At 51.6% G+C, this 16,179-nt stretch overlaps 1 protein-coding gene and 1 pseudogene across 1 annotated transcript; both read right to left on the bottom strand.

The window, feature by feature from the left end:
- Positions 1–788: 788 nt before the first annotated feature.
- On the bottom strand, positions 789–2,007 carry LOC127299282 (uncharacterized). The gene has a single exon (XM_051329228.1). It carries the CDS (start codon positions 1,964–1,966, stop codon positions 1,031–1,033), a length of 936 nt encoding a protein of 311 aa, XP_051185188.1. The 5' UTR covers positions 1,967–2,007; the 3' UTR covers positions 789–1,030.
- A 2,926-nt stretch (positions 2,008–4,933) lies between these two features.
- LOC127303368 (uncharacterized) lies at positions 4,934–15,919 on the bottom strand (annotated as a pseudogene).
- Between the last annotated feature and the right edge of the window lie 260 nt (positions 15,920–16,179).

The raw sequence follows: 16,179 nt of genomic DNA on the forward strand, positions 1-16,179 counted from the left end.
TTGGCGTCTCCCCCGGCACCGGCCGCGTTCATGTCTACCCCGGCACCGTCCCCGTTCATGTCTCCCCCGGCACCGTCCCCGTTCATGTCTGCCCCGGCACCGTCGACGTTCTTGCCTCCCCCGGCGACCGTCGATCCTGTTGCAGCGACGGAGCTGCCGCCGGCCGCCGATGAGGAAGTCGTCGAGGTTGCGCCGCTGGTGACCTCCTTCATTTGATCATGTGATGGCCGTGTGTTGGCCCAAACTTCTTACTCGTAGACTTATTCAAATTTCTATGGTTGTGTTTGAGATTTCAAATTCAAATTATCTATCGGGACCGCCTGTTTGGGGGCGCCGGTGTGGGAGCAGCTCCCCCAAATGGAGGATGCTATGCCGGCGCCCCCAAACGGAGGTGTCGGCGCCCCTGCTGGCGCCTATTTGGAGGGGCGCAGGTGGAGATGCTCTTACTCACCTCTGGATGCCTCTTTAGGCTCCTTTGATTTATAGAATTCGTATAGAGTTTGTGTACGATTTAGATTTTATAGGGAATTCTCTACACTAGATGTTTGACTCATTGAAACATATGGCATAAAAACTACGAGAACTCATCTTCACATAAAATGCAACTAGGCGTGACATCTTAATTCTATATTTTTTCTATTCTATGATTTTTCTATTATATGAATCAAATGAGCGCTTAGTGACTGTAAGTTCTGTAACTATATTCCATAAAAGCAACAGAAAACTGAAAATGTAGAGGTAAATCACACTTTGGCATACTTTCAGTTCTTGGCTTCCTGAAACAATGAACACTTGAACAAACGTTCCATTCACCAATTTCCGTTCTTCCAAAGTCAACACTTAGATCACCTTAAAATTACAACAGAAGAGATCAAATAGCCCATTAAACCCTTTATATACACAAAAGTCAACTTTTCCTTTCCAGTTCGTGGCTTCTTGCCACGGCAATACTTACTAGGAAGCTTATTTTAAGTTACTATTGCTTCACACTGAGCTAATAGAGTCCGAGGAGGCGCCGGCGATCAGGGCGTCAGCACCTGGAATTGGCGGCGGCGAGGCCGTGCATGGCGCCGTAGCCGCGGGAGCCAAACCCGAGGCAGCCGAGAAGCAGCCCCTGCCGGTACGGCAGGAAAGTGCGCCGCCGCATGTCTTCCGCCTCAGCCCGCCTCGCCTCGTAGAGCCGCTCGTGCGCCGACCACCTCCTCCCGCGCCTCCCCACCGCCGGCGCGGGGTTCGTCTTGGGAGCTTCCAGCGAGGCGTTCTTGTTGGGGCGCGCTGGCGTTGGCGCCGGCGGCAGCGAAGCTGGAGGTCGGTGCCTGGAGCCATCGGGCTTCTTCTGGTGGACGAGGTTCTTGAAGAACCGCCACCGGCGGTAGTTTCTCGAGGTCGAGGAGGACCCGGACGAGGTAGTCGAGGACGAGGACGACGACCGCGAAGCTGATGCCGGCGTCTGGGCAGAATCTTTCCCCCGAGCAGGCGAAGATAAAGGCGACATCCAGCGTGCGCGGAATGGGGAGAGTGAGCGGGTCTTGCGGTGCACGGACCGGCTCCGGAGACGGCCGCGCTCGTCCGTTGGCGCCGCTGCCTCAAGCGGCATCAACCGGCCGCCGGTGGGGCGGTCCGCGAGAGGCGGGGGCGCCTGCGAGCGGAGGAGGAAGGAGGAGAGCCGCATTGGGCGGATCTGGCCGTTGTGGAACAGCTCGTCGGCGGATGACATTGCGGCAGCGGCGGGCGAAGGGAACTGCGAGGAGAAGTCGAAGTCGTAGTCGTAGTCACAGGCATCGGCGCCTCGCGCGGGGCTCACCGGCGCGCTGAAACAGAAACCGGCGGCGGCGTGGAACGACGGGTCGCGGGCTGGGCTGGACGGCGCGCTGACGAAGGGAGTGGAGCACGTGCTTTCCCCTGCCACGCCGCAAGCAACGGCGAAGTAGTCGTCGGAGCTTCTGTCGGCCGCGGCGGCTGCCATTGTGGCGGCGAATGGGGCGGTGGGGATGGTTGAGATCAGAAGGTGGGGAGAGGCCTCTTCTTATGAAGAGGAGAAGGTTGGTTCCAGGACGTTTTTCGTTTTAGCCCCTAGATAAACATGAATGTCCTAGGTGAAGGTTCTAATGATTGTAAGTTTATAACGTCTTTCTATGTACACATACTCCTTCCGATTTATAATAAGTGTCAAGCTTTTAAGGGCATAAACATAATAATGCAAGATAAACTATTCGTGTTGTTTCCATGTGTGATCCTGCATAAAAATTCATATTTCTATATCATCCTCAAGCTTACAAATACCTAACGGTGTGGACGATAATTGCACAATAGTCTTAGTTCTCCTTGATAGGCATTTAAGCTATGTTTATGGCATAAAGTTTCAAAAGTAAAATGCATTCTGAATCACTACATGAAAACTTCAAATGTTACTAGGTGTGTCATGTGTGATAGTGGATATGGGCTGGGTTTAGGATCTGAATGTTAGTGAATCATCCTTTCTTGAACCAACAAACTTGCCTAGGTTTTCTCAAAATTTCATTCAGAAACTTAAACGTATTAACGTTTAGTGGGCATTGAGATAGTGGTCTAGGTTTCACCAAGTACAAGCATGATTTGTTTTGGATAAACATGCATAAGCACTGCCCATATATAGAGAAGAAAGGAGTTGCATAATTAAGGAAAACAGGGCGAAACCCGAACGTGGAGGGAACATATCCCCATGGGTCGACAAAGCAATGGAACCCATAGATAAACACATCGTCGGTCACACCAACATACTGACCAAAAGTCGGAGAACAAAACATCCTTCAAATCGAGACTTCACACACCCTCCACCAAGAAAGCCAAATCTAGCATAACCTGGCCGGAGAGTGGTGAAAATCCCTATAGCATCCCCAGGGGGAATGGAAATGCTTCTGAAGACCATCGCACAACCAAACCAAGAAGCACCATCATTGTCGAAGGGAAGAGAAACCATGCTTGATGGGGCGGGAGCGGTATGGCTGCCACGACATCGGTGTAAGAGAAAACATGCATGTGATGATTGTATTTTACACTCATCCTTTCCGAACTTCAACATTGATTCTCAATATTTTACATTGTATTATCCCTACAATTTAGTATTAATGACTAATCATTTTCAAGATTGCATTTCCATATCTTGGAATTTCTTTCATAGATTTCATGTGAACTCGGAGAGGTGGGCCAAATAGGTGCAATCAAGATTCGAAAATGGATCATACATATCCATATGTGGACACGTCTCCAAAAACCCAAATAGATGGGAAGACAGATAGTGGTACAAGTGCATCCACTCATACGAGCAACATATGACGATCGGGCACACATAAGGAGACTCCATTTAACATCATGTAGTACATCGCAGCTGCCTCCCAATATACCACGAAGCTGATGACGACTAAGCTCACGCCGTGGAGTCATGAGTGGACTCTCGGATAGCATATATATCTGTCACCACAATGATCTCTCATGCAACTCCTAAAAACTCAACCGCCAAGCTCCAAAAGCATGTGTGATGTATCTGTCCCTTTCTTTGCTTTTTTGCATTTTTTTTTTGCTTTTGCTTATAGTCGAGCTCCCTTACAACTTGGTCTTTTATTTAAAGAAATCAAACAAATTGTTTCACTCATTGTTATGGTTCTTAAACCGTCACCCATATGCAATCTTGCTACCTTCTGCAATTTTAGGTGATCTGACCCAAGATTTAAGGAGGTGACCCACTAGCGGACCATGAAAGTTCATCTTCGCGAGGTACAATCCTAAGACCCAATTTAGATACTTGTCACTGCTATTGATTCGTTGCAGTAAGTTTTGTGCAACTCCTTTAAATTGATTAATATTTTGTTGAGTAGGTCAATGTGTTTATTAGCTGACTTAAGTTGGTTGTCTAACTATTGTTCTAATTTATTTGGTTTGCACATATTGTCCCTGTTTTCAAAATAACAAAAATATAATAAGTCCAAGGAGACTATAGTGCAAAGTTCTGGAATTGTCTTAATGTGGTAGTCTTCAAGAAATTTAGGCATGTAATTATATAATAAGAACTACATGGTTATGGTGGAAATATTTTTAAATGAAAAGCAAAAGAATCTCCCACTCTTAGTTTCTGGGTCTTAACATACTCAGTTTTGTTGCCAAAAGGATCCAAAAATGATCAAATTTGAAAATTTACCTAAACACATCAAATCATCAAAAGGGATAAAAGTGTATCTTTCTAATAGTTGCAGAAAAAAGTAAGCCAACTACTCCAATGTGAAGTGGGCAATCCACCAGGCATAAAACCAGATTTCAGCTGCGATTGGAACAAAAATTATAACATGAAACATGTTACATTGTGTAGAAATTAGTGTACTCCTTAGCAGTTAAGCGTTTTAATTCCAACATTTTACTCAAAAGCATACCAATCTGCATTAATTCAATTTCTATATATCATTCTGACACTACTCCAACTCTTTATTTTAGATTTTATCGGTGGTGCCTATCAAAAATAAAGTATATGGAGTTGTGAATAAGTACTAGCCCTCCAACGGACTCAGCAATTACTTCACTCTCAGCAATTACTTCACTCTAAACTAGAGTGAAGTAATTGCTGAATCCGTTGGAGGGCTAGTACTTATTTACAACTCTACGTTGGAACACCATAGCCATATTGCTGACACCACTCGAACTCTTCGTTGGAGGGCTAGTAATTTCTGACACCACTACAGCTAGTAATTATCCGTTGGAGGGCTAGTAATTGCTGACACCACTACGGCTATATTGGAACACCATAGCCAAAGCTTTGTACTCCACCACTCGAACTCTTCGTTCGAAGAATTGTAGGTTTGTTTAATGATTCATCTTGGATTGAACCTTGTTATGGGTTGTTTGATTGATATGTGTTTGATGGATTGCTTGTAATATCCATGGGCTAGGGGGCAGAAGCATAGTCTTACAGCCTGCACAATGAACATTGAGAGATTAAATGGTTTGATTCAATATTCATTTGTTATTTGTATGTCTTTCGTTCCGTTGTCTCCTCGCGACACTAGACTACTCATCGTTCCCGACAAACCAACGGTTCATGAGCGACACGAGGTGAGGGACGAAGCTCAAAAGTCCAATGAAAGTTTCTGAGAAAGGGATTATATTCAACCTTCGAGCACTAAGGTGACATAGGACTCACTCCCCACATTTGGCCTCCTTTGACCACTGATGATGGACATCGGTGTCACATCCGCATGAACTGGCTACACAACGTCCACACCACCTTCGTCCAAGCACCACCACCAGCAGCACGGGCCCAACCGCCTCAGCCTCCAGGCTCTGCCGCACACAATGTCCCATGTATCCCCGCAAGAGAGTGGATTCTGTGACCGGGTGTATACGTGAGCACGCGTTCGTTACCGTTGGATTTGCTTTAAGATGCTCGCCTCACAAAACGGAACCAAACGGCGTCAGGTCTATTTTATCTGGCTGCAGACGACCGCATCTGACCTAGCCCGTAGGCTGAAATCGTTCGAAACAGAGTGGGCTCATCACTGATTCTCCTTCCTTCTCTTTGCATTCCATTCGATTTAGAAAGGAACAATCTCGTCTGCTCTCGTCTAGATACACCATTATTCAAATTGAAACGCACCTTATTCTTATCATTCTGTGCAAAAACAAGAAAAAATTGCTCCAATTCACATCGATTTCAACCTCCTGGCCGCCGTGGTAGAGGTGCGCGCACGGCAGCCTCCTGGCCGCCTCCCCCGCCTCGATGCCGTCCTTGCACAGCGCTCAGTGCGCCGCGCCGCCGGACTCGGCGACCGCCACCGTCGGGAGGCCCTCCACGGCGGCCCTCGCCGCCGCCCGCCCGCCCTTGGCCGGGGATCGTGCTCCGCCTCCGCGGCGAGCTGCCGCCTCCTGGCCGCCTCCCCGGCCTCGATGCCGTCCTTGCACACCGCGCACTGCGCCGCGCCGCCGGACTCGGCGACCGCCACCGTCGGGAGGCCCTCCATGGCGGCCCTCGACGCCGCCCGCCCACCCTTGGCCGGGGGATCTGTTATCACCGGAATTTGACCAAGCCAGAGGTGGGCCGCGATCAAGATGGACTTGAAGATATATGCGTAGAGAGATGTGTGAATCGGCCCTGTTTATCAAGTTTGGGCTAGTTAGCCCGTGTATCTTTATATAGTAGGTTACGTAGAGATTAGAGTTTGTCTCGTGCACGGTTTAGTGCACGCCCACATTAGAAAGTCCCTTGGACTATAAATATGTACCTAGGGTTTATGGAATAAACAACAACCAACGTTCAACACAAACCAATCTCGGCGCATCGCCAACTCCTTCGTCTCGAGGGTTCCTCCGGTAAGCACCATGCTGCCTAGATCGCATCTCGCGATCTAGGCAGCACGAGCCTGCCTATTTGTTCATGCGTTGCTCGTGCTGAAGCCTTTTTGATGGCGAGCAACGTAGTTATCATAGATGTGTTAGGGTTAGCATTGTTCCTAGTATCATATGCTGTCGTAGTGCAACCCTTGCGCATCTAGCCGTCCCTGTACCTCATCATGGGTGCAGGGGCGGCACCCCGCTTGATCGTTATTTAGTAGATCTGATCCGTTACGATCGCTCCTTGATTCATCAAGGATTCCTCGAAATAGGCTTTCGCCCCGCTATATTAATATAGCAACCAACCGATACAAACAGGCACGCTGGGACCGCAGCACAACCAGGTCCAAAGGAACAAAAGAGAAAGAAAAGAGAAAACAATGCCGACGTTGGCAGCTCGACAAGAACGAAGATCACTCGCAACCGCTGCGCCCTCCGAGTAGTTCCACCACACGCCTAGCCTACCGAAGCCCCGCGTATCAAACAACACCTTCAACAAGGAAAGCGACGACGACGCCGCTGCTGCCCGGCCTAGTCCTAGGGTTTCCCCCGATACGCGGAAGGGATTGGGGAGGAGGTGCACCCGACGCCCTTCAAGAAGGTAGGGCGACACCCGCAGGCGTCACCGCGTCGGTGTCGGGCATGCCGACAAGGATTTCTCCCGCCCACCAAACCCACAACCCCGAAAGCTTCGATGTGCTCCACCTAACTTCCGCCCACCAGCATACGCCACCGCGGTCTTGAAGCCATCATCGCCATCTCGCTGTGGTCACCGGAGCAGGGCCTGGACGTAGAGAATAGCAGTAGCCGGGCCGGGGGTCGCAGCACCTCAGCCGCGCGGGAGGGCACTACCTCCACCGCCTTCGCGGTAGCCGACCGGACATGGCAGCGAGGTCAAACCAGGCCCAGCTGGCCCGGCCGGGCCCGAATAGGCCCGTAAAGTCCCCACTGCCGAGCTGCAGCAGGCCGGCCGGAGCACCGCCGACACCCAGCCACCGCCACCGCGACATCTCCGCCTCCAGGGAGCTCCGCCGTCGAGCCAGACGCGGCAGCCCGCCCAGCCCCTCCGGGCCCCGCCTGGGCCCAGATCTGGGCCTAGCAGGCCCTGCATCCCGGCCGCCGGCCTCGCTCCGCCACCAAGGGTCGCGCCGCCGCTCCTCCTCCCACCCGACGCACGGAAACCACGCCGCCGCGCCGGACCATCGCCCGCCGAAGATCACCGCCGCCAGCCCGAGATCCCCGCACCCCTGCTGCGCCGCGGGTAGAGGCACCCCCGCCACCGTCGGCACCGCACAGGCAAGGCCCGGCGGCTCGGGCCGACGGCGGCGCAGGAGAGCCGGAGAGAGAGCTCGAGGTGGCCGGAGAAGGGGGCGCGGCCCGGCCGCCGCGGGGGGCGGCGCGGGTCGCGAGAGGAAAGAGGAAAGGAGGGGCGCCTTTGCAAAACTGTTTTTCCCCTCATCAAGGATTAGTTTAATATCTGCAACAGTTAGGCCTTACAAAGGGTTGGAGGATCCAGCGGCATGTAGGGTGTAGTTTGCTGCCCCTAGACAGGACGTTCCGAGGATCAACCTAGTGTTGGTTTTTAGGCCTTGTCTAGGGCTGGCTTACGGTCACCGTGCGTGAGCGCGAGGCCCAATCGTGAGTAGGATGATCCGATTATGCGGTGAAAACCCCAGATCGTCGTGGATCTCATATGCTTTATCTTGATCAAGCAGGACCACCATATATTCGGCCACCTTGGACGAATCATGGGTGGATCGGCTCCATGAGCCGATTCACAGGACAACCTGAGAGCCGATCGAGGCTCGTATTTAACGTGTACGTGTGTGCCCTGCAGGAAACTAAGCGAGGCATCATCCACACCTTCCTGACCAGGTATAGGTCAGGTGGCACGCCCTTGCAATTTGCATCGGCGCGCGACCAGGAGGCTTTGCGGGCCGTCGCTCTGAGGGACTGGGGCCAGCCGCAGCCCTAGTTGTTCCCGGCTCTACGGTGTTGACCAGTCACTGCCCGCCGGTGGGTTTCTGACGTCAACACATTCTGGCACGCCCGGTGGGACCATCTTCAACGACAACCACCTCGCCATCCACATCAGAGATGGCGGAAGAAGCTCCGGTCAAGTACGAGGACCCGGCTGACAAGTTCCAGAAGAAGCATAACAAGGCCAAGGCGGTCCTCGGAGCTAAACTCGTCGGCTCCTGTGGGGAGACCCGTTTGCGCGGCATCAAGCAACGGAGACATGCACCCGCATCCTGGTGTCAACATGGTGGTTCTTAACCACTGCGGAGGGAAGCTAGAGTTCTCCTTTGGCATCAGCTCGGCGGGGCTCACATGCCGCCGTGACAAATACAAGGGCAAAATCTACCCGACGAGCTCGAAAAGGTGGCGTACTAAAACATAGCATCACCAGACTCTCGTGGGCCTGCGAACGTAGGAGCCGGTTCTAGGAGGCAGCTAAAATCGTGTTTCCGGTCCGGGCTCAACGTCGATCTAATGAACAATGGGATGCGTCGTTGTTGGCGCTGGAGGGAATCCACGTTGGACCTAATGAAGCCGACGTTCGCACTACAATACCTTGGCTAAACATAGAGCCGATTTCAGCAGTCACCTGGCAGAATCGGCTCGGGGGGCACCCAATCAGGGAGCGCGCGCGACGCCGTTGGACATATGCGGAGAAAATTTGGTAGCCGAATATAAAAAAAATTCGGATGCAACCAGAGCCGATGCATGGCAGTTGACTTGACAAAGAACAGAAAACAAGTTTACAAGTGGCAGTTCACATACAGAAGCAAAGAGGCCCTACTGAAGAAATGCATTAAGAGCGTGAAGAGCATCGGCACGGATTCGATCAACCTCAGCGATCTCGACCTCGTCGTCCTCGTCTCTCCCCATCACCAGCTGGCTGCTTAGGGCACGGATTTCAGCTAGGTCGGTCTTCAGATCAGCGGTGAGACCTTGTGCTTCCTCTTGGGAGCGAGCAATGAGGGTTTCCTCGTCTTGGATGAGTTGTTTGGTCTCCCTGGCCTTCCTTTCGAGGTCCTCCAGCTCCTTGCGTAGGGTCTCAAGTCTGGCACTGTGAGTGGAAGTGGCGGTCTTTGCGTCTAAAGCAGCCTTCTTCTCGTTGAGCCGCTGGCATTTTTCTGCAATATCGGCTCTTAGCGGGAGTTGGGCGCGGCGGAGAGTAATCCTTTGACGAGCCGACTGCACCCTTGACTTGAAAACTGACAAAGTCACTGTCGGCCAGAGTTTAGCCACCAGCACCACTGGGAGACGAGGCTGGATGTCCACGAGGATGCCCCTGATCGTCTCAGGGTCCTCAACCAGAGTGTCAACTGGGGAGGAGAGCAGGACTTTGAGACGCTGGAGCGGACCGTCGACTGCACCAAGATTTGGCTCTTCACCTATTTTAGGGGCGGCTGGCTCGATGGAATCGGGGTCGAATGTCAGCAAGCTCGAAGGATCGCACCCCTGGCAAAAGAACAAGAACGGTATGGGCATGCGGCAGATATAAAGGAAGTAGGTTCCAGAGAAGAAAGAGAGTGTACCTCTCCCAAGAAAGGAAGGGAAGCCGAGGTGGTGACAATCGGCTTTGCAGTATGCTGGTCAGACGAATGGCCCGTCACGCGTGGCGAGTTGGAGGGACCAGGGGCAGTAGATGGCATCGGCACCTCTTCGACGACCCCGCTGGAGGTCTCATTAATCTGCAAGGGGAATGGTAAAGTGGTCCAGTTAGTGACAAGACAACAGGGAGCACGAGCTGTCAAGAAGGTTACCTTTGAAACTTCCTGGCTAGGAGAAGAGGTTTGTGGGCCCGTGCGGGCCCTTTGGACACATCGGCGCTTTATGCGCGACCTCGTCTGAACTGAAGACTGAAGAGCGGCAGGCTCGGGAGTCGACCTTTTTCTAGGAGCCGGGGTTGGCGAGTCCGTCTGGCTCTGTGTGGTGGATCTGTCTGTACCGCGTGGGTAGGAGCCCCTGGGACTGGACTGTTCTCCCTCACTGGAGTTCTCTTCGGTGGAAGTCTGAAAGAAGGGATACGACCATCTTACAAAGGTTGGGAAGGCAAGTGCGATCGATCGGAGTATGGTACAACTTACCTGCGAGCTCGCTTGGGCAGGAGTTCTGCGCGTCAGGGTTTTCCTGACAGCCACCTTCCTCACCGCCGTCCTCGCCCGGGTCGAGGCTCGGGGGGCAACTGGCCCCAAGGATGCTTTGTTGTTGGGAGCCGATTTCGGTGAGATCGGTTGGCCTTCCATTATAACTTTCTTCAGAGGTGGCGAACTCTGACAGAAGAGGACCACTGGGGCCGGAGGAAGGAATTCGAAGGGAGAACCATCAGCTTGCATGGGAGCTGGGCCGTCTTGTTCCTGCCAAGAGGTGAAGTCAGTTCGCGGGCAGATCACCATTAAGTGGTTACGGGAAATATTTTAAGGAATAGTACCTGGTCAGCAGAGATGTCATGCGCGGCGTCAAGTTGTTTCAATTGCGGTCCTAACGCCCTCCTAAAAACATGGGTCTTCCACATGGACCACCAAGTCTCGAAGCCATCAGTAGTGGAGGAGAAGCGGAGGTTGTGAGGAATTGGAAGGGCCAAAGCATCAAAGAAGGTGTAGCACCTATGACTAGTAAGGATGTCAGGAAGTTCGGCTCTGCTTGCGGTCAGGTGGTGTAAGGACAAATGCGGAGGCACTTGCCCGAGACCAAGTTGGCGGGCTACCATTACCGGTTGATAACACTCTTAACCAGGTTTGATGATCCGGTTTGAGGTGCTCATTCCAACAGGGAGGAAGCAAGGACGGATCATGATGGAATACAGATGCCGAGTGCTATCATCATCGGCAAAGCTACCCAATCGGAAGGAGACTGGATTTTCAAAATCTTCCGTTTCAGTATAAGGAAAGAACAGGGGATTGTCCAAACCTTGGAAGAAGATCTTGAACCACCCTGCTGCTTCCTTAGGGATCAGCCTGCTGCCTGGGAGACCGTACAGGGCTTGACCATAACTGGTGCATCGAATATCCTTCCCGTTAACATCTGGGAAGGTGCAGGAGGTCAAGGGTGGGAAGTCTGGGATCTGATCCCGAAAGTATAACTGCGCCCATAGCTGAATAAACCACCAGGGGCCGCCAGTTTTGACTGTCTTCTGAGAGAACAGCTTGACAGTCATCAGTTGAAGAGATCGATATACCTCTCCAAGGAACAGTTTGCCGATGCCGAGATGGGTACCTTTGGCCAGTTCATAGGCTAGAGAAAGGTAGTTCTTGGTAGGGGCAAGTGATGGGCCGCAGAATATGAAGTGTTCCAACCAAAAGTTTAGGAAGGCTGTGTGTTCTCGCTCTGTCACGGGGCCTTTGGTTTTCATATAACGATCGAGATAGGCGCCCCAGCTGGTGCACTCTTTTTTAGAAGAAAGGGTGAAAGGGACTTTCGGCAGTTTGAAAGCAGAAGGGCTTGGAGACACAATGTCCAGGCCTGTGATCATGACCACGTCCAGCAGGGTTGGGGTCATCGGACCATGGCCGAAAATGAAGCAGTTCAGCGCGTCAGACCAGAAGTAGCCGATGGTTTTCAGAATGTTTTCATTCTTCTCAAGAGGAGACAGTGATAATGATAAGGCATCGGCTATCCCTATAGATTCCCAGGTGGCGTAATGGGTTTTGGATACTCTATTGTACCATGGCACCCAACCTTCAGGGGGATTAGGCCAGGCTCGTAGGCAGTCGGCCCAGGAGGTCAGATCTAAGTGCTGATTCACGAAGGGGATTCTGTTAGCTTCACAGGAGATTAAATGAGCAGGACTCTCGGAAGAGCGGGGGCCAAGACACATGGAATTGGGGAGAGAAGGATGCGGCAATAGGATGTCGGAGACCTAAAATCAATGACGGAATAGAACATTAAGTCAGGTGTTCTTCTGTTCAACCCTGATATTGGCCCTAATGGCGGAGAAGCGGTGGAGTATTACCTTCAAGCCGGAGACCATGGTGTCGGCGTTGGACGGTTCCGCCATTTGATGTGCTGCGGAGTTGGGGCGGCGCGGTTGAGATCTGAAGCTCGCGAGATCGCGTAGGTGGCGGATTTTGGGGATCTGAGTTTGCTTTCTCAGACGGAGGTTGCAGATGACCGTTTGGAGGGGTAACCAGGTTTGCCCTTGTTTGTTATATGGTAGGGACCGGTGCGACGCCATCGGCTCTTTTGTGGTTTGTTTGACTTTGACTATCGGCTAAGTTAACTAGAAGCCGATCACGTGGAAGAAAAGAGCCGATTGCTCAAAGACTGCCGGAGTTGTCAAGTCATGCGGAAGAAGTAGTAGTAGACAGTACTGCAACGGTTCTGCTCTGCCACGACATGACCCTTTGAAGAATGCATATGGTTTTGCAATTATCATTATCAAAACCAGGGGGGCATGTGTTATCACCGGAATTTGACCAAGCCAGAGGTGGGCCGCGATCAAGATGGACTTGAAGATATATGCGTAGAGAGATGTGTGAATCGGCCCTGTTTATCAAGTTTGGGCTAGTTAGCCCGTGTATCTTTATATAGTAGGTTACGTAGAGATTAGAGTTTGTCTCGTGCACGGTTTAGTGCACGCCCACATTAGAAAGTCCCTTGGACTATAAATATGTACCTAGGGTTTATGGAATAAACAACAACCAACGTTCAACACAAACCAATCTCGGCGCATCGCCAACTCCTTCGTCTCGAGGGTTCCTCCGGTAAGCACCATGCTGCCTAGATCGCATCTCGCGATCTAGGCAGCACGAGCCTGCCTAGTTGTTCATGCATTGCTCGTGCTGAAGCCTTTTTGATGGCGAGCAACGTAGTTATCATAGATGTGTTAGGGTTAGCATTGTTCCTAGTATCATATGCTGTCGTAGTGCAACCCTTGCGCATCTAGCCGTCCCTGTACCTCATCATGGGTGCAGGGGCGGCACCCCGCTTGATCGTTATTTAGTAGATCTGATCCGTTACGATCGCTCCTTGATTCATCAAGGATTAGTTTAATATCTGCAACAGTTAGGCCTTACAAAGGGTTGGAGGATCCAGCGGCATGTAGGGTGTAGTTTGCTGCCCCTAGACAGGACGTTCCGAGGATCAACCTAGTGTTGGTTTTTAGGCCTTGTCTAGGGCTGGCTTACGGTCACCGTGCGTGAGCGCGAGGCCCAATCGTGAGTAGGATGATCCGATTATGCGGTGAAAACCCCAGATCGTCGTGGATCTCATATGCTTTATCTTGATCAAGCAGGACCACCATATATTCGGCCACCTTGGACGAATCATGGGTGGATCGGCTCCATGAGCCGATTCACAGGACAACCTGAGAGCCGATCGAGGCTCGTATTTAACGTGTACGTGTGTGCCCTGCAGGAAACTAAGCGAGGCATCATCCACACCTTCCTGACCAGGTATAGGTCAGGTGGCACGCCCTTGCAATTTGCATCGGCGCGCGACCAGGAGGCTTTGCGGGCCGTCGCTCTGAGGGACTGGGGCCAGCCGCAGCCCTAGTTGTTCCCGGCTCTACGGTGTTGACCAGTCACTGCCCGCCGGTGGGTTTCTGACGTCAACAGGATCGTGCTCCGCCTCCGCGGCGAGCTGCCCGAACAGCGCGTCCTCGTCGTCGTCGAGGAAGTACGTGTCGACGCCGGCGCCATCGTCGTCGTCGAGCAGGAGGCTGCCGAGGCTGTTGGCGGCGAGGAGCACCTCCTGCTCGAGGCTGCGCACCGCGGCGGCCTCGAACTCGCCGTCCCCCCTGCCGGCGGCGACCTGCTCCCACTCATCGGCGTCGCTGAGCCCGAGGCCGTCCCACCGCTGGGGGTGCGCCTCCTCGTGCTCCTCCAGCTGCAGGCAGTCCCAGCAGAGCGGCAGGCCCGCCTCGTCCGGCGCCGCCCACACGACGGCCCCGTCCTCGTCGTCGTTGTGGAAATTGAGGCCGAGGAACGCGGCGGTACCTCACCTCGACCGGCGCCAGCACCTTTTGACCCCAGAGGCTCGATTTTGGCCGCTGCCCCTCGAGCTACCGTCGACGGAGCACGCCAAAGAGCAGCTGCAGAGGAGATTGAGGTTTTTTTTGGGCGCCACGGCGAGGGGAAGTAGGGGAGGTGGAGCAGGTGACAGGATAAGGTTGTGCTTCAACCTTTTTTTAAGGAGATCAGCTGATGCGCTATCAGTTAACGGACGAGCCACACCGTCAGACACGTGTTGATCATTGGATGCGTGCTCACGTATACACCCGGTTACTAGGCTTCTTTCGATCCCCGCAAACCACAACAAGGACCGATAGCGACGAAAACGGAGGAGGTGCCAGGTAGAGTTGTCGGTGCTTGTGTGTGTGGGTGAGGGTGAGGGCGAGGGCGCTATGGCTTTCCTAGAGTGCGTTAGAGGAGGATACATGGGTTGCGTGGCTTTTGGTGTTGCCTTTTCAACCCTGAGTATGATTCTAAGCTAACGTTTCATCACAATTACATAATTTGAGACACTTTTCGTCTGCCCTTTTCCTCCGCCCAAAGACGGCAGGCACTCGTTACCGGGCAGGTTCGTTACTTCACTGTGCAATGCAATGCAGCTTCTTCTTTTAACCTTTTGTCATGAGAAAATGGCCACATGCCGATCTCGCGCGAAACTTCTTTTGCACAAGAATTAAACGGCCATGAAAAAAAATCTAGCAACAAGGCTTATTTCATGCGTGCATGTAAATTACCCCCAATTCAGCAAGGTATCGCTGAACTTCGGCCGTGCATTATTCATACGTACGCATATGTTGAAGTTCAAAAAGAAAAGAGAAAGCATACACGCAGATTGAAGCTAACCTGGCCACAAGAGAGAAGGAAGTCTTTCATCTGTCATATGCATGACGACCACGACCGATCGATCTTACGCAAATAATTGTTTTTAGCCGCGTCTCTTTCACTTGGTTAGTTACCAACATTCCGCCGCTGACCGATTCAACTGAAGAATACAATAAACAAACATTCTGTCGTGTGGAAGAAACAGGTTAGAACGAGGTTTCAGTTTTCCATGCAGTCACCATGATTCGTCACCTTTGTTTCAAATAAAATAGGAGTATTAGTTACTGTACTCATTGGCATGTGATAATTAACCTCGAACCATACATGTCCGAGTCCGAAGTTCATGAACCACGTACTATCAAAATAGTTTTACATGGAATTTTTTATCTAAACTACTTCCTCGGTTCTGCATTACTAGTCTAAATTAAAAACTCTCCATCACACTAGTACGTGTATTTTTAAGAAAAAATATTTTAGGAAATGAGAGGGAATTGGGTAAACACCAAATCCACTCCTCGTCAAATTCCCTCTCATCTCCAAATCCTATGGAAGGTAGAAATACAAGAGAAGTAAACAAGCCTAAGCATGCAGATAATCGTGCATGCATTGGGCTTCCCCCGGATTGTGCCTCTCTTCCTCTTTTTGCCTTCAAATTTTCCCACGATGGACATGTTGAAATATTTCCCACTGATTTTTTCCTTCTATATATAACCCAAAAAATCCGTGTTGAAATCTCTCCTGCCGATCTTCTTCTTGTAACCAGGAGTTGCAATGCCTGCCATTGTGTGGTAAAATCAAGGGAAAAAAGCGCGCTAAATGAAATAGTGTGGGCCTTCTCTAAACGCTATGCAAGTTATAACGTGATATTAAGCACGCTATTTTTCAAAATCTAAGGTCTTGTCTTCCCGCCATCACTTAGCATTCTCAAACTAAACATGAGCAGTTGAAATTCTGTAGCCTTCCTAGCTCACCTTCCCATGATTCCTACCGGCCACTGTCATCACCATGGGGATCGTGGTCAACATTGTTTAGGAACCACAAA

This window comes from Lolium perenne, chromosome 5, assembly GCF_019359855.2.
Source record: "Lolium perenne isolate Kyuss_39 chromosome 5, Kyuss_2.0, whole genome shotgun sequence".
Lineage (NCBI taxonomy): Eukaryota > Viridiplantae > Streptophyta > Magnoliopsida > Poales > Poaceae > Lolium > Lolium perenne.